This window comes from Callionymus lyra, chromosome 16 (assembly GCF_982586985.1).
Source record: "Callionymus lyra chromosome 16, fCalLyr1.hap1.1, whole genome shotgun sequence".
Taxonomy (NCBI): domain Eukaryota; kingdom Metazoa; phylum Chordata; class Actinopteri; order Syngnathiformes; family Callionymidae; genus Callionymus; species Callionymus lyra.
The window spans coordinates 8,852,536-8,880,428 of NC_141833.1; the positions used below are offsets into that span (position 1 = coordinate 8,852,536).

The 27,893-nt window shown below is 40.4% G+C and overlaps 1 protein-coding gene across 4 annotated transcripts; it reads right to left on the reverse strand.

The window, feature by feature from the left end:
- Window positions 1-767: 767 nt before the first annotated feature.
- Window positions 768-27,832, reverse strand: mast3a (microtubule associated serine/threonine kinase 3a). Of its 4 annotated transcripts, XM_087810336.1 has the most exons (28): window positions 27,726-27,832; window positions 26,416-26,447; window positions 22,322-22,407; window positions 21,946-22,018; window positions 20,253-20,273; window positions 20,066-20,144; window positions 15,044-15,201; window positions 13,205-13,280; window positions 12,833-13,042; window positions 12,354-12,455; window positions 11,986-12,118; window positions 11,242-11,327; window positions 11,003-11,088; window positions 10,704-10,912; window positions 10,495-10,633; window positions 10,279-10,411; window positions 10,047-10,212; window positions 9,844-9,945; window positions 9,129-9,251; window positions 8,939-9,051; window positions 8,699-8,877; window positions 7,629-7,750; window positions 7,369-7,557; window positions 6,566-6,789; window positions 5,465-5,587; window positions 5,224-5,360; window positions 4,968-5,149; window positions 768-3,760 (listed from the first exon to the last, which is right to left on the reverse strand). In XM_087810336.1, the coding sequence occupies exons 1-28, from the start codon at window positions 27,762-27,764 to the stop codon at window positions 2,865-2,867; spliced, it is 4,218 nt and encodes a 1,405-aa protein (XP_087666462.1). In that variant the 5' UTR covers window positions 27,765-27,832; the 3' UTR covers window positions 768-2,864. The 4 variants fall into 4 exon arrangements, with proteins under 4 accessions (XP_087666462.1, XP_087666464.1, XP_087666461.1 ...); XM_087810338.1 differs by lacking the exon at window positions 20,253-20,273; XM_087810335.1 differs by lacking the exons at window positions 26,416-26,447; window positions 27,726-27,832 and adding an exon at window positions 24,720-25,073.
- Between the last annotated feature and the right edge of the window lie 61 nt (window positions 27,833-27,893).

The window sequence follows — 27,893 nt, forward strand, 5'->3', positions numbered from 1 at the left end:
TTTTTAAGATTTAAATTTTTGTAAAAGAACGTAATATTGTGCTACTTGTCATAAACGATAAATATATATTGACGTCGGACTAGACTTGGGCAAAGTGCCCCTTTGACAATATGTATATATGGCTTGTACTTACTTACTTATGACGTCAAATATGTAGAAACTAACAATTTAATGTTGTATTTATTTAAAAAATGTCGTAACAAATCTCTAAATACGAGTATAGGGGTTTTGTTTAAGGACCTTGGTACCCTGCTTGTCAGTATTATTACATGTATGTTGTCCCTGAAATAATATTTTATCAAATAAAATATATATATTTAGAACAAAAGTGCAAAGAATAATACTTCTTTTTTTTTTACATAAAATGTGACCACTGACATTATGTAATTTCCTGTCCATTTGGTTCATTTCATGAGCTCTTGAAAATGTAAACATTTGTCAAAATGTATTTAAAAGGATCACAATTGTAAATTAAAGTGTTTCAATGTTATTGTTTTTTACATAAATACTACACCAGTTTACAAATTGTATGGACTATTTCGTCATGTCCTAAAGGAAACATGTGAATTGAAAATTATAACTACATTTTCATTAATTACATAATAAAAGTATATATTTGTTTCTGCTCGATGATAAATGACACTTGGGTCACAATAAAAAAGATAAATTAGTGCATTTATGAGTCGTGTGTTTGCACAGTCACATGTCGTCTGCAAAACCAATATCATCTCGTACAAAGAAACAGAATAATAATAATCCACCAACACTTGCATCTCTGGACTTTATAGTCCTTTCGTGGTTTATTTTTTTTTAAGCACTGTTAAGACAATATAAAAGTCAAACCTATACACACCAGTCAAAACCAGACACCAACAAGGAAGTGATGTTCATAATAAGTCGGTCAAAGACGAGTAGTTTGATTCAAGGAGCAACACAAAGACATGAAGATGACAATAGCACCAAAAGTTAAATTCCAAATCAGGCATTCGTGACTTGAAGAAAACGATATAAACGGTTTTGTTGTCAGATTCCAAACGTCTTGTTTGGACGGCAGCATGGTTAAGATAAGAACAGAAGTACAAACAAACAAAACGATCCAGTAATGGCATGAAATCATCGATTGCTTTACAGGTGATTCGCATCATGATTCAACCATTTGATGGAAAGAACAGTAGGACTTCAAATACCTGTGCAAAATAAAACTTCAACCTAATAAAGCTTCATGTATTTACGCACAAATTTGTCGGAAAACTTGTAATGATGTCGAGTTAACATCCATTTCTTTGCTACACCTAAAGGACATTCACATCTGTATAGAGGAGTGTTTAAACAGATAAAATAATGGATTATGACAACATCTGGAATGTAAAAGAATAAACTAAATAGCGCTTTATTCCCACTACAAGTCTTTTAATGAATTTTTTTTAACCCAAACCTTTTGCAATAAACATCTGCAAGTGAAGAATAATTTGAGGCCGTATCATCAGTTTTAGAGCATCATAAACACATTTTTTTGGAGTGATAAATATAGTTGCACTCATTTTTTGATCACGTCTGCCCATCCTCGTTGATATTTGAAAAAAAACGAACAAAAAAAGGCCAAATTTGATGTCTGCAAACACGCACATGTAAATCGAGATATAGCCTTAAACGGCGTCACAATAATGGCACAGGCGTTACTAGTTTCCAACTTCCTTCACAAGGTCACTTTCAAAGCTGTAATCAGGTCCTCCATTATTTATATCATATACACAAACAGCATTGGTTATTAATTAGTACTGCAACAACCACCGTTCCATATCAAAATATACAAAAGGAGATCACATCTACCGTATGTTTCCTTCTTCTACCTCACCTCCCTGACATTCTTTTCACACGCTAATAAAAAAACAAATCCACACTTTTTTCCACAAAAAAAAAAAAATATGTAAACATTCATTCATAATTTACACTTCAACAACCATAAGAGGTTTTTAGTTTTTTTTTTTCAATTCTTCAAACATCTGTGTTACGGCTATTATGACCTGTGCAAACACTAACTGGTGACTGGACAGGGATCAGTTCAACACACAGGTAGGCGACAGTATAAAGTATTTAGAGACCTCACTTCTAACGGAGATCCAGTGATGGAAAACCGCAGACGGCCCGAGGAGTGTCAACACTGAAGACGACGGGTGAGGAGGTGGGGGGGGGGAATGCATGCATGGATATGTACAATAGTACCTACTTCAATGGCTACTTTGGCACCAAATTTCCTTCTTCTTTTTTTTTTAAATTCAACTTCTAATAACAGGTGCAAAGATAAGATGTAATGATGTCACCGGCTCCAATTAGATCACAAAAATGGAGGCTAAACTAGTTGGTTTCCGGGAAAAGTTACAGGCAGCATTCCTCGAAAATACTTAAAACTTATTTTGGCTCTGTTGGAGAATGAGCAGCTTGTACTCGTCGTAACATAAATGACCAAAAAAAAAAATCAAAATTGTCGTGATATTTTGGAGTGACTTCATAAAACAAAATGGAGGCAGAGATCTTCAGATGCAAACATGGAGCCAACAAGACCATGCAATAAGTGAGAATGAACTGAGAGATTTAAACAAGATATTATGTGAAATACTCATGGCTTCATTTCAGCAAGTAAAAAAAAAAAAAAAAGATTATAAATAAGGTTCTTCATTTAAAATAAATGTTCAGGGTCATTCACGGTTGCAGCCACAGTGATTTCCAGAAGAGTGAAAACAGGCGAGGAAGTAAACTTATTTTGGCTTGTTAACAGTGTAGAAGGATGCATATCGTACAGAGTCACTTATAATGGTTTGGCTGCTGTCTCATGCCTTCAGATGCCGGAACAGTGTCGGGTCAGATCATGTCTTCTTCTCCTCGGTGAAGAGTTTCTTCGACGGCCTACTAGCGCTGACGACGGAGCCGTCCTTCTCCTTGGCCTTCTGCTGTGCCGCGGGCGAGGATTTCCCTTCCTGCCTGACGCTGGACTGCGACGGTGTCGGGCTCATCCACGACGCTTTGTAGGTCCTGTTGTGTTGCGTGGCGGGGAAGGTGGGACTCTCGTCCTTCTCCTCCCCGTCGTCGACGTTGACTTCCTGAACCGCCTCCTGCTTCTTGAAGGAGTCCCGGCGCTCCGACAGCGCCAGCTTCCTCATCACCACCACGTCGTTGGAGTGGTGGCTGCTGCTGCGGTGCTGCGGCGACACGGAGGATCGGTGGTGGTCCACGCTGCCGCCGTAGTCCTGGTGACCCCTCTGCCCGCCTATGTACAAACCCTGGCGCCCGTGCTCCCCGACGCACACGAACCCGGTGATGGTGTCCCCGTCGGCGTCCTCGCCCTCGGACAGAGGCACTTCCATGGTGTGCCGTCTGGTGCTGTACGCCTTCCGGTCCCCGTGATACCCGCCCGTCGACTTGTCTCCCGTCAGCTTCTCCGCGGACTGGACCCTCTTGAGGAGAGGCGAGCGTGGGGGCTCCGCGCTTCGGGGGCGCACCGAGTGGCGGGCGATGGTCGGGGGGGATAAAGTCTTTCCGTGGAAACCCTGCAAGGACTTGGGGTGACTCGGGAGGCAAGACGGAGAGCACTGGGGGGACAGCGGCTGAGGTGGGGGGATGCAGGCGAGGGGAGATGGAGGGATGCTGGTGCTGGACTTGCAGCGGCCAGCTTTGCTGTAGCGGCCCAGAACATGCAACGAGCTGGGGCGGGCCTGAGGGACCGGAGAGTTGGGTGAGCTGGAGCACGGGGAGGAACTTGAATCTGGAACCAGGAAGAGAAACAAATGACTCTGGACTTTGTTAACCAGCCACAAGTTATTTTAATAAATGTAACTTAATAACTTTTTTTTAACATTTTAAATATGTATTATTTAGTTTACAATACAACAGTGTTGGTACATGAGGGACAAAAGAGCAGGATTTACACACGCATACACACTGTCCTCTCTAAATATATTTTTATGGCAAAGACAGGAACAACCACAATGTGCTACAGACTGACCCAAATACTACAATACTGACATATTTAGATACTTATATTGCCTCCTCTTCTTCACTTGTGTACATGTAGAAATTGTTGTTGCATATATTATTTAATTTATTATTGTGCTTATTGTATTGTTTATTATTACTATTTTATTATCATTTATTATTAAACTATTCATCACTTTTGTTATTTTTAATGCGTGTACTGTATGTATGTCTTAATATAATGAGCAAGTATTTTAATTATTTTGTGAAAAGCATTGACAACCTACATTTCCCCAATGTGAGAAGATAAAAGGTATATAAAATCAAATAAATATAAACATTTTAATATAAAAATAATGCATCTTACAATCACTGGCACTCCATCAACAGGGTTCTTACATCTTAAGGCAAGTTTATTTAAAGATTTCTCAAGACTTGTTTTAATACAATTTAAATTAAATATTTATTTTTTTAAATATAAAAAAAAATTGAAAAAATCGTGCATAAAATACACTGTTGCTTGTTCACATCGCCTGTGAATGAATGAAGGAAATGCTGGTTGGAGAGTATTTTCAATGAATCCGGAAGTTGCTCCGTGAACCAAGTCAAAGTATAACCACAACTGTTTTGTTAGTTCTGCTACTCAAGATTTCTTTTGTAAAGAAATACACTTCAACAAAAGCTTTGTTGCCATAAAAACATTAATTACACAGTAATTACAGAGGAAGGTGCGCATGTGTGTTGGAATCCCGACATTTTGTCAAAAGTAGGTAGAGCGAAAACTGCTACAAAAATGGTCGATGTCGTGCATACCAGCAATCCCAGAATCCTTTTCAAAATCATTCTAATCCAAGTAAATTTTAAGAATAATTCACTCCTTAATACTATGTTCTTACAAATTTTAACACCGTTTCAGATGAGACTTCATCCTGCTGACACGGTAGAGATCTCTAAAAACAGACAACAGCGGCATGAAGAGGAAAAAAAAGGGGGCTCACCTCCAGAGTGGTCCGGAGCAGGGGAGCGGCAGGGTGTGGAGGGTCCAGGGGAGAGACTCTGTGTGGGGGATCCAGACAAGCTGTCGCTGGACGACTGTTGGAAGCCTGAGGAGAAGCTACGGCTGCTCTGCATGGGCGGAGGAGGCGTGTGTTTGGACAGCTTCTTGAAGATGCTGCGGCGCCTTTTAAAAGTCAAATTAAAAAGTAGAGAAAGTGAAAACCTTGTCGACTCATCGTGAAGTGTGTTTTCTATTACCTCTCCTGTCCATCTTTCTTCTTGCTCTTCTTGCTGCGCCGAGCCATCTTGGCCTTGTAGCTCGCCTTCCTGGCAGGTCCCACTTTAATGGAGGTGTTCTCCAAAGGAGTGGTCTGCAGGGTCACTCTGTTGCCGCTCTGTGATCATGGAAATACAATCAATACGTCACACCTGTTTATGCTACTTTATACTAATGAAAAACTTTCAACAAAAAAAAGTATATAAACAATGAGACTCATACCTTCAGCAAGAGCTCCACCACCTCAGTGTGCACGAGTCCCTGAACCGATTCTCCGTTGACGTGAGTGATGAGGTCGCCGGCTCTTAACCCCGCCTCCTGTGCGGGACTGCCATCCTCCACACACTGTGGACAACAAACTACCTTCAGCAAAAGCAGCGGTCAAACTCAAACAATTACAGTTACTCTTAAGGCTTCACACGAAGTCACAATATTTTAGGAGGGATGCTCAATTTAGCTTTGCAGGAAAAAGGTCACTGGCCTTCAAGAAGAAAGAAACGAGGACCTTAACCGTCTCCTTTATATCCTCATGAACTTTAACATAATGGCACAAGTTCCTACATAAACTGGCAGCAAAAAGGCAGAAAAGTAACACAGATTTCGGTGTCTTAACTTGCACTGCATTCCAGATTTGGTGTGTTTCCCTGTGATTGTTGTGCGTCTACAAATATGGCATCGGTGATTCGCAGACCTCTCACTTCGCTTCAGAACTCTCCTGTTAACCCTTGTGTTATCTCAGGGTCAAAGTGACTAAGGCCTGAAAACAAATGTGTTTGTGGTATACCTTGTGTTGTTTCTGGGTCAAGGTGAACAACCTCCAGCACTGCATATGCATTTATGGAAGCCAGGGAGGTCGACCAAAGCCAACACAAGGGATACCACAAACACAATGTATCCCCAAAATTGTACTTATAAACAAAACATAACCCAGTCTTGTTATAATTGGAGACACAAAATAAAACTAACTTTATAACTTTAATTACAAATGTTGTGTTTGCACTAGTGAAAGGTTGATGAGACCTCATGAAACACCTGATGCTACATTAAGATACAGTGTCTTAGCTTGTAAAGGCCACTAGATGGCACCATCTGCTATATAATTATTGGCTCTGATCTACTAATACAATTAAACCAGGCATCATTTTGAAACTAAGAGTGCCATCTAGTGGCCTATTAACATGACGACACTGAATCATGATAAAGCATCAGCTGTGTAATTGGGCCTCATCGAATCATTAAATGTTAAAAAACTAAATGCAAAACATGACTGAATAGTACATAATTATTATAAAGAAAAAAATCCATTGTTACAAATTTACGTACCCAGACCATGTGGTGAACTGTGTAGACGTCAGTGTCTCCCATGTACACTCTGATGGCGCGCAGGGCGAATCCAAACCTTTTCCCGGAGCTGTGGATGACCACCGGAGGCCGGAGGCAGCTGATGCTGATGGACAGGTCTCTGTTGGGGGACGAGTCTCTGGACGAGGGATTGGACGAGAGAGAGAGGGACGACTTGGGACTGGCAGGAGGAGCTGCAGCGTCGTCTGAGGACAGTGAAACGATTAGACGGTTGAAGGGGTAAGCACTGATCGTCTGACATGATCTGCTTACAGTGAGAAAAAAAATACTATGCAAAAATAATCATATTTGTTTCGTTTTGACCAAAAGGTAAATACAGAAGTTTTGTTTTCAATAATGTTCTTCAACATTAAACGGCAGAGGGCGCTATTGTGTTGAAAATATGTTTTTAAAATTTAAAAAAAAGTAATTTAACTTAAACATTTATTATATTGCTTGAATGAGTCACCGAATCCTGATTGGCTGAAAGTTCAATCAAGTAGCTCAGGACTTGTTATTGTCTAGTGGCAGTATTTTTATAATGAATTAAAAAAAAAAAAACTATTTATTGTACAATATTGAATCTAGAACATTTATTTTTCAAGTACTTGTATTAGAACATCAAACTGTGTGTACCGTTTTTTTTTTAATCATTTAGAAAACATTTAAATGTATTACATTAACATGAACTAATTCAACCTTTTAATAGATAAATTATTGAATTGAATTATTCACCAACCATTAAATATTCTGATAGCACCGATACATTCCTTTAATTTGCTCACCTGGGGTGATGATGAGGGACAGGCCAGAGACCGAGGCAGACTTGGGAACCTTGCTCGGCTGAGATCTTGGTTTCTCCGGAGTCTCGAGCTGGTGGGCGATGCGTCTCGACGCCCCTCTTCGAAACGACGGCCTCGTGCCCGTGCTGTTGCTTCGGAGACGAATGCGGCGCAGGTTGTTGACCACGCCGTCTGGAAAGATTCACGTGCTTAAGTTTGACACAAAGTTTCACCAATTCAATACATCTGTGCGACATTCTTACCCTCCTCCTCTGCTGGGATGGCGAAGCGAGGCATGACGTCCAGGCTCTGGGTGCTGTTCATGACCAGAGGGCTGGCACTGCGCTCGGACTGGGACGAGCTGGATGAGGCACGAGGACGCAAGCTACGTAGGAAAACAGTGTTTTAGTTCAACTGACAAATATTATTATCCTTTTTTTTAATTTTATCATAGAGTTCATGTAAATTGTTTTTATCTAAAATAAGGTTATGGTTCAATTAAAGCAACACTATGTAACATTGTTTATTTTCTTTGTCATATTTTTTATTTAATGATTGCTTTAATTTTGAACAGTCATGAGTTGTGCAGTAAAACTCTTCAACCATTATTTTAATTATGATCTGAACCAGTGGTCCCAAACCCCTGGTATGTGGGGCATTTGAGGCTGCACAGAATTTTTCTTTTTTCTAATTCAATTTATCTTCTATTGATTGTTACTGTCTGAAAGATGTTTTATCTTGAATAAAGACCAGACATATTTTAACCAACATTTGCATGTGAGTCTTGACGTCAAAACCCTTGTTTCTGTCAAGTTTATTAGAAATTTTAACCAGACAACCAGCCAAAAATTAGGAAATCACAAACTCTATATACGACCATTTTGTTGCAGACAGACCAGTCCAGAGCTCCTGCTGATTCAACATTAAGATAAGATGGATTTTTCTCAACATACATGCTATTGTTTTTATCTGGGGGTAAGCCTGTGAATATTAACCATTCTGCGGTGCAAGAAAAGGTTGAGCTTCCCTAACTTGCCTGGGCAATCCATTACCTACATAAATACCAAACAGCTTTACAGTCGTGGCTAGAGAACAGTATTTGCATTCATGCATAATAGTTGTAAATTTCCCAGAAAGATGAAACTAAAAACCGACCCAACAAGAGCATGTTTCACTTGTTTCGTCAACAAATGCGTACTGTGGCAGAAGAAGTCTCCACAACATTGCAATTACAGTGCTCTAACACTGGGGGGAGACCTGAACAATATGTTCAATTATATGTGCTACTTTAACAAATAAAAAAGCGAATTGGTTCAAGTGGAATACTTCGTACCTCCCTCTGAGTCCATCCATCCTGTCTCCACCTGCAAGGTTCTTCAGTCCTTCCCCAGGAGAGAGGACTCCCCTGCCCTCCCATCTGTCCTCCTTCTCCTCACTATGGCTTCTTTCACACGATGACAGGCTCTGGTTGGATGGTGTTGATGTGGACAGATGTTCAGTGCTGCTGTAAACCTGTAAATAATCATTTAGAATTATATATTTTCCACATTCTTACAGATGAATAAATCAGTACCTTGCTGAATCGATGAGCCACAGACGAAAACTGTCGAAGCTCCAACGAGGATTCATCATCATTGGTCTCGTAATCATCGTCTGAATCGAGATGACAGTAACGCTCTGTTCGGGCTGCAGGCGGCAAAAGCAAACTGTCAGGGTGTTGTTGTCTGTTTTGTTGTCTAAATGTGCCAGTGAGTGCCCCCTACTGTCAAAATAACTGGTGTCTTCATCGGTCTCCAGCTGAGGAATGAACTCTGCTTTCTGCCTCAGGAGGCCATTCCAGTCCAGACCCAAGAAGAATGTGTGCATCTTCACTTCTGTGGTTCCACCTGAAACATGTTTTGCTCATATGAAAAAAGTGTACCTTGGAATCTACTTCTCTTTTATAATTTACTTCCCTTTTTAAATTTACAAATAAAATGCACATTTCCACATCATTTGTTAATTTTTTGTTGCAATTGAACTTCCGGCCACTAAAAGGCAGCAGTGAACAATAAAATCCCGGCGATGACTGAGGACTAGAGGATACAGTTGACTCCAGCAGCTTTTGTTTCAAAACAAATGAAAACTGTTACGGCCTTGTAAAGTAACGTGGTCTGTAAATTCTGCAGCACCAGAGTCAAGTACTTTGACAATACTACAATATATATCCTTGTTACTACAATATCACAATATATCGTATTGTTGTGATACATGGGAAACAATTTGCCAGATCCTTGACAATAAACATCCCTTCAAATAATGTACGTTTCAGAAATTAGTTTATCAGAAGGAAAAGCTCATGGAAGAGTGGATATGTTGGATAAATGGAAAATGAAAAAGGTAGAGTGGAAGATTATGAAGCCAAAGTTTTACATCTCAACCACGATCCTACAGTTTTTATATCATAGCTCATGCCAAGGAGGATGTTGGAGGACTAACCAGTTCCCAGTCGCTCCAGGGGACTCTGTCGTAGCAGTCTGGTGATTAGATCTTGAGCATCAGCAGGCAGAGCATCCTCCCCTTCCGGCCAGATGATGTCATCTAGAGAGACAGGAGAACATCACCAACCACTCTCTTCATGTTTCACACTATATATAAATTAATGACACGTTTTTTGAAAAATAAGATGAAGAAATCCTTACCGTTGACCACTTGGCCAAACAGCTGCTCCGGTGTGTCTCCGAAGAAAGGCACACATCCAACTAGAAATTCATAGAGAATGATCCCCATGGCCCACCAGTCCACAGGCTTCCCATAGCCTTGTCTCAGGATGACCTCTGGAGCGATGTACTCGGGTGTTCCGCATACCTGAGGTGAAAAAATGTAAAAAGTTAGTTTAATCCCTGAACATTTAAAAAACGAATTCAAACAAACCTGTTTATCAATAAACTCTCTGGTGTCCTTCTCTATGTGGCCTTCATACAAGTTGGTGGTCATGTTCATTAGACCGATCTTTGAGAGCCCGAAGTCTGTCAGTTTAATGTGCCCCATCGAGGTGATCAACAGGCTGTGAAGCACAGGATCGCAAACATGATTAGCACGTGATAGATCAATAAATGATCAATAAACAAGTTGTTTTTGGGGGCTCACTTGTCAGGTTTGAGGTCCCTGTGCACGATGCCGTAGTTGTGCAAGTACTCTAAAGCAAGCACAGTTTCAGCAAAATACATGCGAGCCATGTCCACGGGAAGAGGGCCGATGTTCTTCAAGAGGTTGGCGCAGTCGCCCCCTGAACAGGAAAGTCAACGTTAAATAAAATAATTTGTCATTTTAAAGCTTCAGCGTTAAAGGAAACACACCTTCTACATACTCCATCACCATGCAGAGATGCCGCCGCGTCTCGAAAGAACAGAACATGGAGACCACGAATGGGTTCTCGGCAAAGGTTAGGATGTCTCTCTCAACGAACACCTGCTGGATCTGGTTTCTTAAAATGAGATTTTGACGATTTATCTTCTTCATGGCGAAGCGTTGTCTGGTTTCCTTGTGTCGCACCAGGAACACAGCGCTGGAGGGCGAAATGAAAGAGCAACAGACAAACATGAGCTGCAGTGTCACTCGTCGGAGGAGCCTGTTACCAGTTAAAAATACAATTTACCCATAGGCGCCGTTGCTAATAAGCTTGATGGTCTCGAAGTCACTCTCAAGGGGTTTCCTTCGAGGAGGCGTGCTCGCTGCTCGACTCTAAATCACAAAATCACAAACTTTTATTCAGAAAAGCATGAAAAATGAACGTTAAGATTACAAAGAAACACGATCAAAACACATTACACAGGAAAGATTATCAAACAAGTTGGTCCATTGATGACTTTCCCAAGTAATGGCCGGACAAAATACCTGCATTGGTGCCGTGTCTCCACTGTCATCAGACTCCCTGCTGGCTGCTCTGTGGTTTGGGCTTGTTTGTTCCAAATTGACCATTTCTACAACAGACACATCAACTTCAGCATTACATCTTTTTTTCTGGAGGTAGTACTTATTATAGTGCTTAAAAGAATGAATAATGAAAACAAAATAGACAAATTTAGAATAATTCATGTGCAAAATAAAGAAATGGTTTGACTAGAATAAATGATTTCATCTAAAGATAGAGAGAGACAAGAGGTAAAACTTCAAGATCTTTGTTACATTGCCTCAACTGTTTTGTATTTATTTATTTGATACACAAGTTGTTGAGTTGTAATTATTGTAATTATTGTCAGAATTGTATTCACTTCAGATAAAAACAGTAAAAATATGTTTCACTTCTTTTCACTAGTATACAGGTTAATTTTTAAGTAAACTTGACAGACTCGAGCATCTTGACGAGTCAAAGGCTCATTTTACCGAAGGAAAATACAATCTTTTTTCAAAACGAAGAAAAACCTTATATACAGTTATAATCAATAGAACAGAAATCATATCACTTTTATTTCGCTTTCTGTGCAGCCAAGCAGTCACAGATTACATTTTAAATTTAAGAAACATATCCTCTTTCCATTAAAATCTATTGAGTACAATTGATCTAATATTTTGCCCTTATTTGGTTTGGTATTCTTAGTATTTTTTTTTTTATTGTAGCGTACACTTTGAACACAGTACCTTCAAGTGGATCCCTAGTGAGCCCGAGTTGGCTAATGATGTATTTGGGAATATCAGTCTTGATCCCCTGTCCTTCCTTGGCGTGGCCCTCGGCAGCCTCTAAACGATGGTAAAATTCCTCTGGATCAAATTCCTGGAAAAGTAATAAAAGAAAGATCATTGCTTATTTTTTTTTCTTCTTTTTCCATAAAAAATAAGATTCACTCCTCCCCTCAGGGCTTTAGAAATAAGATAAGTATAACAATAATAGAAAAACATCATGGTTGGACTTAGAAATCTAATTTGAAGAACATTATTGGTTAATTATAATTATTTAATTGGAAAAAGTCAGCGTTAGAGAACAAGATTAATCTAATTTAGGGTCTTACCAGACACTCCAGGAGTCGAGCAGGTCTTGAGATGATGATAAGAATCTTCTTCACCAGTTTAGTGATGACGGTCACTTCCTCGCTCTCAGATCGCTCATACGCCTGTTTGGAAAAACAAAAACTGTAGATCAATCATATGGATTTATTGTCAGAGTTTAAAGGCCTCGAACTTGAACATGTGTTATTTGGTGTCATAAGGGTTGGTTTGACAATTATATGCAGCACAAGACATGTGCAGTAAACAAAGTGAAAAAGCAGTCTTTGTTATATAACTGCGATAATAAGTGTAGCTAGTACAGCTCCAGGCATAATTGCATCATCCTTGGCCATAATAAACCTCTTAGAAGATTGAAGAGTCCTCTTTGTTAGATGTGAGGAAGATGAAGTGTCCAATCCAAATCATCCGAAAAAAATCCATTTCAATTCCGCTTTTCCCCAAAAAACATAATTGATTTTCCTGGAATGAGAAGTTGACCCACCTCGTGCAGAAGCTTCTCCAGCTTCTCCTGCAGCTCCACAAAGTACCTGGATGTGACCAGGGCCTTCTGGCTCTTGTCCAGGCAGTCTCTGGCGAGCTCCAGCAGCTGGTGCTGAATGAAACCCAGAACCCCGTCCGCTAGCGGCAGCGCCGTGCCCGGGGAGCACTCTGCGATGATGTCGAGGAGTCGACACTCCATCTGGGCTGTTGCCTGGGAAGCAAGCGAGATGGATGTCACCGGTTAATAAACGCTGACAGAGGAAGTTCCTGTTAGCATTTGGAAAAGGGTTTGAATGTATGCACGTTCAGGAATCCATACTTAGGAACCACCACATCATTGGAAAAGCAAAAAAGCCTCTTGTGACCTTCCTACCTTCGGAAAACGTTCTTTATAGACATGATTCATCATGACAATCTCGTTGTCAAAGGTTCCACAGGTGCGTCCAGGGCTGAATGAGACAAAGGAGACGAATCAATACGACTTTCTTAACCACCACGTAGAGATTGACATTTTAATCAAGTCATTTAAACACAAAGCTGATTATTTCTGATACATGTTCTCTTCTTCCGCTAAAACATATCGACCAATTCCCTTAACATCATCATGTCGTCTACCGCATCCGAGAACCTCATTGGTCGTTACTGGTGTTTATTAGAAAGAATCTGCCGATATAATACGCATCACGATACATCGCAAGGATGCGATTCATTGCAATATTATAAGAAACGGTTATACGTTTGTTGCATTGGTTAGTACTTTAAAATATGTCCAAACATCAGCTTTAAATGCTGTTAGAGTTGACAGTATCCTCCCGTTCTCAGTCATTGTCGGGATTGCATCAGTTCGTTTTTTTACTGCTGCCATCTAGTGGCTTGAGGTTTATATGCAACACAGTAATGAACAAACACGGTGAATATTTAAATGACTTCAGAGGTGTTGAATGTCAATACAGTATCGAGAAAACAAATAACTGTTGAGTGTTTGAGTGCATCGATTTTATTTCTTACTTTTTAAGTGGTTGTCTTACTTTTTCGCCATTTACCTAGTAACTGAATATATCCAACTCTACGTGCAACAATCAATTTTTTCTCAACATATATCCAAATTTCTCCACATTAGTTGTTGTCTAGTTTTTAGCCACTACCACCATCAGTGTAATCTTTAATATTTGAATAAAAAATATTTGAATTTTAAGGATTTTCAATTGAAAGTACATAAATCTACGTTTCTTAAACCGGACTTGATGACAAATGTCTCCTCTGCTAGCCGGGGGGGTGAAGGGGGTCACGGACAGTTTTGTAAACGACACTGACAGAATTCAGATCGGTTTCATCACGTCGCTATCATGCGTCGCATCTGTTGTGTGAAACGGGCTAACGTTTCAAGACGGAGCCCATTGAAAGCAACACAAATCAAAGAACTGTCGTCAACGATGTTGGAAATAGACGCCCTGTGTGTCGGAACACGTCGCATTCTAGGAGTCACAGCATCGACATGTGAGGGTGCTTTACTATTTTCAACCAACAGATGCCACATAGTTTAATGATATGGATGTGATAGCAGCTATTTGTGGACTTTAAAAAATAATTAACACCCCATTAGAGATATTTTTGAGCAACAGCGGCACCTGACTCTTGAAATTGACACTGTGTCCAGTAATAGAGATGCATTTATGTTCGGGAAAGACCCATCTCATCAGGGCCCAGGCCTTTTTAAGGGCCTTTAATAATTCCCATTATGACTACATAAAGAGAAAGAGAAACTGATATTCATTGTGAGTAAAATTCAAGATATTGCCAACAAATATTTGAACACATTGTTAAAATCATTTAAGTATTTTCAAGTATATAATAAAAGATAAAATAAAAGGATAATACGACGATTTGTGGTGTTTGAATTTGTATGCTAGAAAAAATTATGTAGCTGGATTAAAATTAAGCAATTTAAAGGAGAATTTATGTTTTGATTCGAGTGTCTCTCAAACTGATCTTGGACATCTATTGTTCTCATCAGTATGTGCCTTTGCACAGACATGTTTTTTGTGTTTTTGACATGTTGATATCATTGCGCTCGATTGCATAATTTATTCTCCAATGAGTCATTCTAAAAGGTGATTCTAGATGTTTTACACACTAGTTTCTCTTCACCATGTTTCAATTTCTTCATTTCTGTTCCTCTCTATTCAGGGTCTCAAGCGGTTGTTTGACTCACCTGAGGCTGCGTGATCGTAGTCTGACGGGAGGTGGCGGGTTTGCTCCTTCTTCATCCACAACGCTCTCGGTGCTCCGGAAGTGTTTGAACAAGAAATGGAGATCATCTTGTGTCGGCTGAAGGGGCAACTGGTGCAATAACTCCTGGGATGACGAGGACTGAGGAGATAAACAACAACGTGTTTATTAGAAGAAAAAAGGACGATGATTAAAGTCAATGTATAACTTAACCATAAAGCCCACGTCATATAAAGATAATAGTTGACAACTCTGATGATTAATCAAAAAAGAACTTAAGGTAAGGTAAGGTAAGTTAAAACTTTATTGATCCCTCAGGAGGTCTCCTTTGGGTAATTGTTTTTTACCAATAGCCAGCAATTTTTCATAAACAATAAAAAATAATACATAAAAAATAAAATAAGAAGAACATAAAGAGGAAGAACAAGATGACACAATCTAAGTCTAAAGACAAAGACAAAGGACATAGGTCAAGGAAAGAAAAACAACAAAGACAAAGATACAAAGACTAACATGGAACAGCACATCATGATACTTTAACTCCACTCCTGCCCCCGAACTCAGAATTGTACAATTTAATAGCCCGAGGGATGAATGAGTCCCTGAGTCTATTTGTTTTGCACCTAGGTAGGAGCATTCGTGCTCTCATTCTGCTTCTCTGCTCACTGATGACAGTGTTCAGAGGATGACTGTCATCATCCATGATGGACAGTAGTTTGTTCAATGATCTCCTCTCAGCAACTGTCACCAGTGAGTCCAGCTTCATTCCAACCACAGAACCAGCCCTCCTGATCAAGCTGTCCAACCTGTTGACACTCCTCTTGGACACATTTCCACCCCAACACACCACAGCATAGAACAGGACACTGGCCACCACAGACTGGTAGAACATGCAGAGGAGCTTCTTGCAGATGTGAAATGATCGAAGCCTCCTCAGAAAGTACAGTCTACTCTGAACTTTCTTATATACATGGTCTGTGTTGCAGGACCAGTCCAGTTTACTGTCCATCCACACACCGATGTACTTATAGTTGTCCACTATCTCCACCTCGTCGCCTCTGATGGACACTGGACGTGGCTTTGTCCTGGACCTCCCGAAATCCAAGACCAGCTCCTTGGTTTTTGAGGTGTTCAGCTGCAAGTGGTTCCTCTCACTCCAGTCCACAAAGTCACGTATCAGACTCCTGTACTCGTCTTCGCTGTTGTCCCTGATGCATCCAACAATGGCAGTGTCGTCAGCATACTTCTGGACGAGACTCAGCTCTGAGTTGTAGCAGAAGTCTGAAGTGTAGATGGTGAAGAGAGGGGCCAGTACTGTCCCCTGAGGTGATCCTGTACTGCACACCATAGTGTCAGACTTGATGTCCTTCAGCCTGACATACTGTGGTCGATCAGTAAGATAGTCCGTAATCCAGGAGACCAGACCAGGGTCCACATGCATCTTAGTCAGTTTGTCCTGCAGCAGAGTGGGTTGGATAGTGTTGAAGGCACTAGAAAAGTCCAGGAACAGGATTCTCACTGAACCGCTTCCTTTATCCAAGTGGGAGTAGGTCCGATGCAGGAGGTGAAGGATGGCATCTTCCACACCAACTGCTGGCTGGTAGGCAAACTGCAGGGGGTCTTGCGCGTGCTGGACTTGTGGCGTGAGATGTTTGAGGACCAGCCGCTCCAGTGTCTTCATCAGCTGCGAAGTCAGTGCCACCGGTCTGTAATCGTTCAGCACACTCGGTCGGATCTTTTTAGGGACTGGAACGATACAGGAAGTCTTCCACAGAGTTGGTACTTTCCCCAGCCGTAGACTGAGGTTGAAGACATGCTGGAGTGGCTCAGCTAGTTCAGCAGAGCAGGTCTTTAGCAGTCGAGCAGACACCTTATCAGGACCAGCAGCCTTCCCTGGACGAATCCTCCGAAGTACATCCTGTACCTGGAGTGAGGTGAAGCTGGGAAGTGGTTCTGTGGAGCTGGGGGGGGCAGCAGTGAGGGTGAGGTGACCCCGCTCAAACCTGTTGAAAAAGTTGTTCAGTCCATTTGCCTCCTCCACCGTGTCCACTGCAGTCAGAGAGGCCTTGGTCTTGTGTCCAGTGATGGTTTTAACACCATCCCAGACCTCTCTTATTTCTTCTCGGCTCAGCTTCTCCTCCAACCTCCTCCTGTAGGTGTCCTTTGCCTCCTTCAAGCATCGCTTCACCTCCTGCTGAGCTGACCTCATGGCGTCCCTGTCTCTGCTCCTGAATGCCACTTTCTTCCCGTTAAGGACATCCTTGACCTCCTTTGTTACCCACGGTTTATTATTAGGGTAACAGCGGACAGTCTTAGTAGGGGCGACAACGTCCAAGCAGAAATTTAAATAATCTGTTAGACAGTGTGTCTGTCCCTCGATGTCCTCACCATGAGACCTCAGCAGCACATCCCAGTCTGTTGTTTCAAAGCAGTCTCTGATGGCGTCCTCCACAGCTGGTGTCCACTTTCTGATTGTCTTAGTGGTCACAGTCTGTCTCTGCACCAGAGGAATGTACTGTGACTGAAGGTGGACCAGGTTGTGATCGGACCTTCCAAGTGGAGGAAGAGGTTTGGCTCTGTAGGCGTCCTTCAAGTTGGAATAAAGAAGGTCAATTGTCCTGTTATTCCTGGTGGGACAATCCACGGCCTGATGGAAAGTAGGCAGAGTAGAGTCCAGGTTGGCATGATTAAAGTCTCCAGAGATGATGATAAACGCGTCAGGATGTTGATTCTGAAGTCGAGCTGTCATTGTGTGGATCTTCTCACAGGCAGATGCAGCCGCAGCGCTCGGAGGAATGTAAACACACAGCGCGATCACGTGACTGAACTCACGCGGTAGATAATATGGACGCATGCTGACAGCCAACAGTTCTAAATCTTGACAACACGAGACTTTCTTCACAGTAACGTGTCCCGGACTACACCAGCGTTTATTCACGTACATGATCAGACCTCCTCCTCTGCCCTTCCCACAGGCGTCTGCGTCTCTGTCCGCTCTGACGGTGCTGAAACCAGGCAGGTCCACGAGTGAGTTCGGAGTCAGCTGCGTGAGCCACGTCTCCGTGAAGATCAACAAGCTGCTCTCTCTGTAGATCCGCTGGTTGTTGAGGGCAGACAGCTCGTCGTTCTTATTCGTCAGTGAATTGACGTTCCCCATCGTGATCGTTGGGATCGTTGGTCTGTGACGTCTCCAATTGTCCGTTAGCTTAGCCTTTAGCCTCCTCCCTGCCCGACAGCCTCTGTAACGGCGCTGAAGTTCGATCGGGATCTTGTGGCGATCTCCAGCCCGTGCCATTGACTTCAGCGACAGTAGATCCTCTCTTGAGTAAACAAGACGATTCTTTCCATGTTCAAAAGTATCCATTTAAAAAAAAATTATAGTAAAAAATTTATAAAGAACAGAAAATTATAGAAATTGCTGCGGAGCTACTGGAAGAGGCAGCCGTCCTCGTCGGCGCCTTTAATCCTGATCCTTTAAACATGATGATAAACTGAACATTTCTGATCAACATTCCCCAAAGAAATACTTGGCAAGATGCACTGTAGTTGTTATCGGAGCCACAATGTTTAACATGCTGCGTTGGTATTTATGAAATCTACCATCTGGCTGGTTTTGTGTTTCACGAGAGTCAGTTAGGAAAGTGACGATATGGAAAGGACTCAAAACAAAAAGGCGATGAGCACAGAAAGTATGTGATGAAACGAAAAAAAAAAGGAAGAAGGCCTGAGGAGGAAACCAGTGTCACAGGCGTGCAGGAGCAGCATAAAGACCTCACAGAAGTAACCCTGAAAGAGGCTTTGTGTCTCGAGGGCTGACCTCACCGTCTCAGAGCCATGTGGTCGCCCTTACAAAACATGGCTGTCAAAGAGAAGCTACGTTTGTTTGCATAGACAATTGCAGTTCCAGTAATGACTGACAAACTTTACAGATTACTCCAGACCACTCAGAGGTTTCCAGCTAGACAGCCCCTTCAAATATTTCAACTGACCTCTCCCGAAAAGGGAAACTTGATTGAGGAAACTCACGTCTCCACTCTGACGCAATGTTATTCAGGAAACAGAAACGACATCAGACCCAAGTCTTTACCATAAATAATCCATCTTAAAAACTAGGAATTAAATCCCCTTTAAAGCGTATTTTATACCTATAGTTATGGAAAACAGAGTTATATAAAAATTCCATATTACTGCAAAAATTACATTCAATCTAATTCCAGTAACTGGGAAAACACACAATGTTTAATTGACCACTTCAAGTGGAGTATGACTAATCGATGATGATAAAGTATGCGTCAGTTCTTGGACAAAGCTTTGTTGGTATTGAAAATGCAGTGCAAGGAAGCAGTTTTTCTTATCAATCCTTTAGGCAACACAATCCACCATGCAGTCGTTACGCAACCACTAACATGGGGGAAATGATAAACGGATGGTCAGATAAGTAAATTCCAATATATAAATGGACCCTTTTTATTAAGAGGTTTGTTTTGTGCTCGGTACATTAATTTTTATGATTTTTTTTTTCACGGCTCCTTAAGGCCTTCGTTGTAAACATGGTAAAAGAAAATGTTCTGCTCCGTTTTTACAGTTAAGGGGTGAAAGAAAACGCAAAATAAATATAATTATATTCACACACAGAAATGTGGAGCAATGCAAGCAAGTCAATGACCAAATAATGTAGTTATTACCAAAACTTATTGTGTTTCCTGGAACACTTTTTATTTCTTGCTTATCCATGTGCTTTTAGCGAATCAAGTAACAACAATTTACATTTATCATTCTGAGGTAGTTGTCAATACAAATCTACTGCCACTCATGCTGCCAACCAAGGAAAAGTTGGAACATGTCACGTCTAAATGCAGCTTGCTGACAACATATTGAAGAACACCTACCCCACCTTCAAGTTCACAAAATGCCAACTAGTTGGCAAGTTGTGTGGTTTGTAAAAGCATTACTGTATTAGAAAAATAAATGAAAAAGATTAGATAGAAACACATGATCGACTTACTGATACTGAAGAACTTGGGGCATTAGTGCAGTATCCAGAAGAGGGCACTGAAGCCACAGACCACCGCCTTCCGTCAGCTCTGTAAATAAACATTCACGGACAATATTGAGTTGTGCTATTTACAACGCGCCGTGTCAACTAATAACAAAGTGAAAAAAAAAAAGAAGCCCTTCAACTATTTGATTACCTTTCATTGCGAGCCAGATGACTTTATAGCAGAGAAAGGTGAGAGGTTGAGAAACAGTTGGAGCCGGGCGAGAACACAAGAGCGAGAGGGGAAATAAACAGTGTTTAATGAAAGTGACAAGAGCGTCACTCGTCTGTCACGGCTATCGAAGTCTGACGAACACTTGCTGTCACACTCCAGGCATTTACCTCCCGACTGATTACATCCTGACACTTGAAAAAAAAAACCTTCAGACATCCTACCAAGCTACTTTATCAAGTTCCACGGAAGAAGAGACGTTAAAATATGTGTGGGTTTGATGTTTGAAAATGTACATCTACGGTGTCTCCTGAGAGGCAAAAACACAAGTCTGACCTTTAAAACACTGTAAGGAGAAAAACAACATAAATAAACTGGACATAGAGCATTAAAGAGCCTGTTGATACTCTGAATAGAGATTTAAAGTCAGCCATAATAAGACTTAAAAGCCTAAAATGTTCTCGGTTTTAAAGGCAGTCACTGCATCACCAGCCACACGGCGACAATAAAGTCTCAATAAATTCTGATGAGTCATCCAGACGTCTGGGGCTCAGCATTTCATCAGGAGAGACGTTCAAGTGTAGAAAAACACACTCGCCAACACAAAAGAAATGATTCTTACTAGAAACGTAGTCTCCAGAATGAGGAGATTATGTTCTGCTGTGAGCGAAGTGATGCAGGAAGCGTGATAGACGACACTTGTTTTCCTATAATCAGTGTCTGTTGACTTGTCGTCCTAATTGGCTTGAGAAATGCCAAGACTCGAGTCCGGCTAAAGAGCCCGGGGGCCTCCAGCTGGATGGTCTTACATCTTATAAAGCCTCCTCTGCCGAGCAAGGAACGAGTCAGAGCATGCCAATGTCTCACGCTCTGCAATTTTGCCTTAAACCCCACGTTTACCGACTTTTGGGAAAATAAACAAATATTGGTTTATAGTTTCGTTTCCCGGCAGATGTGCTGGTGATTGCAATAATAAAAACAGAGCTGCTACTTCAGCAGGCTGAATCACGAGCCAATTACCATCCCTTGACCTACATTTAACAAACCAAACAGTTTTTTAAACTTTCAAAACAAGGCTGAAATGTTTACTCATTTGAATCATGCAAGTAAACATATTATTTTATAAATGTCAACATTGTAGGTTCCTCATGATGAAACCATATGATGATTAATTAAGTAAATATTACTGCATAACCTTATGCAATTCAAAAGTGCATGTTCCAATAAACATTATTCCCGAAAAGAAAAAATAGTTGATGTGCTTCAATGCTCAGGTTAATATAATGCATTTGTCCAAATACTGAAATATCACATGATAGTGTATGAATAAACAATGTTTTAAAAACCCAACAGAACACAACAAATAAAGTACGATTATTCAAAGCTGGCTCAAATAACACACTCTTAAACATCGAACTGATGTCAAAATCAAAACAATGTGTCTATTAGAGCTGTTTTCTTTTTAAATATTATTATTATATTTTCTTTTTAAATCAAAGATATTGAAAAATTGATAGTTAAAAAGGCAAGTATTCCTTTACTTAAGTAAAGAGCTTCTTAACACTTTTAAAACATGAGAGGCATTAAAGGGCAATAATCTAATTATATTATAATGGATAAGTAGACAGTTAATACACATCTAATGATTCATGTAGAGTCATGCGTTTTCTATTACCTGCGGGCAAACTGGAAGTTGGCGGAGGTGCTGGCCGACACATTTCTGGGGCTCTCTGATGGGCTGCTGCCAGCTGAAGAAGCACAGCATCGGTCACAAAGACTATTTGGTTTGTTTATGACAATAGGTCAGAAACCATCACGACTAATCCTTGTGTCGGAACGGGTGTTGCGACGGTATTTCTAATAATACGTTGGTCATAATTGTTAGTCACGGTCTGACCCGACAGACACAAAACATGAGGTGACAAAAGGCACAGAATGCAGAGTGTTTTGTGGTTTCCTGCCGAAGATAAACACCCGCCTACATCCACTCGTGTTGACAGTGTCGAACCAAATCCTCCCAAAAAAATCTCGATAAACCTTTAGAAAAGTACCTGTGGCGAGAGGCAAGGGTGAGAGCGGTCGTGAGAGGGTGGGTGACGGGGTCCCGACTGCCAAACTCCTTCGCTTGTTCCGGGCGCTGTTGGAACAGAAGCGTTATAAAACAATTCAGATCACAATCAAACCCATAAAATAATGTTCTTTATCCGTTTATTGATCAGTGTAATAAATCGTGAATCAAATCACAAAGTCTCTTCAAATCATGAAGTCCATGTAATTCAAAGGTCACACACATGTATAGATATCAGTCACTTATTGGTTTCTCTGTGGAGTGGAGACAATATCCATTTCAGAGTAGCAGAGATATAAGCAAAGAGACAATCCCACTGGCCCTCCCTCTGTACCAACAACTAGAACAATGAAAACAACAGCGCTTGACATTTCTGGGTTGACGCGAAGGCAGATCTAAATGGCTCCCAACTCAAAACTGCAGAGAAACCGTATCAATCATTTATAAGCTGATATGTACACATTCAAAACAATCAGTGGTGCAGAGTATCATGGAATTTAGGTGATGGCCTGAAATGTGTTTTAAATCGACTAGAGAAGCGGGAGAAGTCATTTTCTAAACTTGCCAAATTAAACAGGATGTCCAACTGTGAGAAAGTTTATTGTTGATTAAAGATGTATACATTTTAAAACATCTGGTTTGGTCCTGAAGGTAGAAGCAAAAATGTATTTTCAACTTTGAAATAGATTAAACTCTGATGTGTCCCAGATTATCTGATTTAAAGAGAGAACCGTCTTATTTTGGCGCCGCCAATCATTTGATACAGCATGTAGATTGGATTTTATAAACAAACAAAAAGCATGTATTAATACTACTTGTCTTATGAATGACATAATGACAGACGAAAGTAGCACAGCACTGACTCATCTTTCAACTATTTTGAAATTAAAAAACATAATCATGGTTATTTAATGTTATCACATTGTTAGATCTAAGTTAACAAATGCTTGAATCCCTAAATTATTTTATAATAAAGTTTAATTTTGATTCCTAATCCTAAATCGAATTTGAATACGTTTTTTACATTTATTTATAAAAACCTTATTATTCACATTGAGTTACCTCAACCCCGAAACCTTCAGAGACTAATGAAACCCGGGGCGTTCCCCAGTCAGAGTCGACTATAATCTCTTCATCTGGTCTGGAGGCTAAACCGTGGTTTTCTAACTGAACCAGAAAACATCTGCCTTGGTGGCATTTATTTTTTTTAAAGTCCCTTAAATTTCTTGCTTGAACTAGAAGGATAAGCCCTGATAAAAAAGAACATCTGAAAAATCAATGATTTATTTTAGTTCTAAGAATAATTTATAAAAGAGATGCTTCAAAGTTGAAGACATACTTCTTGTCATTGAGTAGCATCAAGAAGGTTAATAAGTACAGTTGTTTTCTTTGCTTTTCTTTTGTATTGTCGTCATTGCCCGGCTTTGGAAACGTTTGTACAGATGTGGAATTACAAATAAATGCCTTAAATTGTTAAAAGGCTAAAACAGGACGGGGTGCCTTTATCGTCATCGCACACAAAACTAAAAAACGTCGACATGTTTGAAATGAAAATGGACACAACCCATGTTAAACATAAATAATTTGTCTGTCAACACAACTACCACCAACTGTTATCATTGTCAATAATCGGCTCAGTGTTGACGTAAACAGAGACGACAACAATGTGCCTCTGGAATCAACCCCGATACAATTAAAACACAATCAAAAGGGACCACATGATGGTTTTAAGCAAATGTGAGCAGAGGGGGTTTTGGTAAACAATCGTGGTTTGTAGGAGAATCCTGATGAATGTGGGCCACTGATACAAGCTCATGGAGAAAAGGCCTGCATTTATCCACCCAGTCAAAGACATGAAGTGGGTCTTCTTGTCAATGCCTGAAGCCTATAGAAAAAAGTCATGGCAAAAGAAAAAGCTCACGAATTTAATATAATTTAGGCATTTATTGACTAATGAATGATCTTTATCTTGCATGTATAGGAATGGTTCGATGCTAGAGAGACTCTCCAGATCCTTCATGATGTCTGGTTTAGTTATTACTGGGACACCATCACACATTTATCTCACACTATCGATCAGAAGTGTTGTTGTATCTGCGACAGCTGGCTGCAGACAATGCAGTCCACAAGAGAGAGACTACTGGCCACGTTTCTTCCATCGGAAACTAAAAAAAAAACTAGGGCGGACGTTAAAGACCTAAACAGTCTGAGACAATCAAACATCACCTCGACTATCTATCCATCCAATCCATCGGTATTTTAAGAACCAGAACCACCGGGTGATGCGTTCAGGTACCGAGAGATCAACACATAGCTACGTAGACTCTCAGCAGGAGGGACGAAGAGTCAAGAAAAGCTAGGCGAGGATGATGAAGCGTTACCTCCTCGACCGTTTCATCATGGCCCCGGTGACGAAACTGGTCTTATAGCTGGGCAGCACGGTCCAATAGTAGTTCTGGTCCGACATGGTGACGACTCGAAAAGGAAGAGATGTTTACTCTCGAGGCATGACACCAAGTGAATCCTCCGCCGCCCGCTTTAGCCTCTGCTAGCTTAGGCCAGCACGGAGGGTCCGAGGACTGGGCTCGTCTTCGGTCTGGAGTGGCCGCAGAACCACGACACGACGGCGGCGGTTCGGTTTCGTCCGGTGGCTTCCATAACCCGGTTTTTTTATTCCCTCTCTAGACGCGGTTCTGGTTCGGGATGTGACATCGTTGGCAACACTAGCAGGAGTGATACAAACTTTCCAGCCTACGAAACTGCGCATGCGCGTCACTGGGCGCCCGAGGGAGGAGAAATTAATGTTGCGTTTAAAGACTGTAGGGAATATTTATATAAGCGTTAATAGGCGGCTCTTGGATAAACTAATAAACACACAATGGACAATAATTGTTAAATGTTTAAATTAATTTCGTAACACGTTTTAATAACACAATAATAAACACTAATAAGGGAGAAATGCAGGTTCATAATTAAGCAAAGCCAGTGATGAAAATGGCTTTTACGAGGTACGCGAATGTCGCATTTCTGGTGTCCGGAAACACGGTCACTCGTGATGTTGATGTATTTTCTAACAATACTGGATTTTCCAAAATATTCTTATACATTCATTCCCCTTCGGGCAATACCCGCAGATCTCTCAGATTTCCCAGTATTTTATGACAAAATCAAGTGATGGCGTTATATCGTTTTAGCTTATTTATTTATTTTATTTTTAAGTAATTTATCTTAATTATTAAAGCCAAGCTGACACCATGGTTAAATCATTTCTCTATCAATTAATAAAATGGAAAAAAAAACATAGCCCAGGATGTATATTTTTGGGCTATTGGTGTTCCCACATTCAATCCAAGGGCCCACAACAACCACTTTCTTAGTAAAAGCAATGACACTTAAATATAAGAATCATCCACAGATAAATAGCAAAGAAATTACTGTTGAAAGCTTTTGACTGAGAGAGGTCTATGAGAGACACTCAAGGTGTGGAGGATGTTAATTTACTAAAAAATAAATCCAACACCTCTGAATACTCCATCATGAAGAGACTTAACTGTACATTGATTAAATATTTTCGTCTGAAACTGATGGTTTCTATCCAATTGATGGGGTTCAAAGTTCATCTGATCAAGACTATATCATTATTATTTGATGCCATTACTTTGCTGTGCAACAAAATAAGCCACAATGTATACTAATAATATGAAATGCATGCTTTAAAAAAATACTATACATAGTCTGTTAAATATTTGCTTCTTTTTCTGTGAAGTTATTTCTTCTTTGTTACAGGTGTTTCATATTTGTTTGAACAAATACTTTGAAACACTGCTTTGCTGTAGCAAAACCCAACAATCTTGCTTGACTGTGTAAACCAATCATCACCATGAATATTTAAGATGAGATAAAAAAAACATCTTGGTGGCCTTAAGAAAAACACGCAAAACCAGTTTGAAGTGAGAAAGCCCCGTCGCCAGATAATCACGAGCGACAACAGTAGTTACTGAGTAACAACCCCCACCCTCGGAAATTGGCAGGATTTACTGGTTACAAGACAATAGACAGAAACAACTCTTGACTTACACATTTCCTCTGCGTGGAAGACTCAACTCTTTCTAGAAATCAAGAGAAAACAGGAAAAACATTAAATTCAGTTTCATAAAATTACAAATAATACACTTTTATTGTAACATATTTGTGATTATTGACTAAAAAAAAAAGTGAGTACACTCATGACAAAGTTATCTTCCGTAATGGAGACACAAGCAGTTGAAAACAAGTATCCTCTGAAAGGTATCTGATCTCTCCCTTAGTTATTCGGAAGAGACTCACAATAGAATCAATTCTTCTCCACATGGATAGAAGCCAGTTGAGGTATGTAGGGCACGAATCTAGGATGCCTCCCTGTTAGGCACGTCTTGCAGAAAGGGAACCTCCGGGCAGACAAGGAACTCATGGGAGAGACTTGGTTTATCGCTCTATAAGAGCAAGAAGAGGTTTTTGGGAAGATGAACTCTGGACCTATTTGGTCCGACTACTGCCTCCCTCGAACCTGATGGATCGAGTTATTTAGATTAAGAAGAGGGTAAATAATTTCAATGAGTTTTTTATTATTTAATCTTCCTTATTTTAGAGGAAAATAGTATTAACTTACTCTTTTATTATATTTTAGGTGGTAACTAATCAACTTTTAGATTGTTTTCTTAAATTGTTTCAATGTATTGATCTATATTGATATTCAACTGTGTGCAAAACGAAATCATTATTTAAAAAAAACACGTTTTTTTTATTAATCATTTGTCAATATTAATGGTATGTTGAGCCTTATTTTACAAGCTCAGATGTTTCAGATTGTTTGTGTTTCAATTTTCGGTTGCATGTTTTTAAATAACTATATTATTATGGTTCGATTTTGATGACAATCACATTCTTTAAAAAAATAAATAATATTAATAATAATATAATACAATACAATTACGTCCCATGCTTCACGTCAATAATGTGAGATTAGACATAACATTACGTTAATGTCATTCAAGCTGCAAAAATAAAATCAGATTCTCACATGAAAACATGGCACCAGGGAAGATGCTGAATTCAAGTGGGTACCAATCGGATGTGCTGCTGTTACCAAGGCAACCTGACTGTCCATACTATAAATGAGATGCTCCAAAACAACGAGTGTCTCCATGTTCATGTCACATCTGCTCACAACAATGCAGCCACTAGAGGAGGACATGTTGAATGAACCAATGGTTGACAGCGTGATTTAAATAAATAAATAAATAAAAATGTCGGCATGTTTCACGACGAGAGGATCCTCACGACCATCATCTCCATCATGATAAAATGCAGTTTGCCTGGAAACAGGGATGTGACTCCAGACTGTTTACCTGCAGACCGCGGCGTCTCAGGATATTGGGCTCATCCATCTTCAAATACAAAAGAAGGAAAAAAGATGTCCTGTGTCAGCCAGTCATGCCATCTCCTCTCTCCAGGATGTCTGGTCCTCTCGCGCTCTGCTCCACCAGCTCCATCTATTCGGTTCTACACCGGCAGCT

What these genes read in the sequence shown, in the direction of transcription:
- mast3a (XM_087810335.1), bottom strand. Translation starts at nt 24,805, where the DNA reads ATGTCGGACCAGAACTACTATTGGACCGTGCTGCCCAGCTATAAGACC. An exon ending in CAGTTCACCACATGGTCTGG is followed by an intron (nt 5,588 to 6,565) that starts GTACGTAAATTT and finishes TGTTGTCCACAG; the next exon opens with TGTGTGGAGGATGGCAGTCC. An exon ending in TGGTGGAGCTCTTGCTGAAG is followed by an intron (nt 5,361 to 5,464) that starts GTATGAGTCTCA and finishes CCATGATCACAG; the next exon opens with AGCGGCAACAGAGTGACCCT.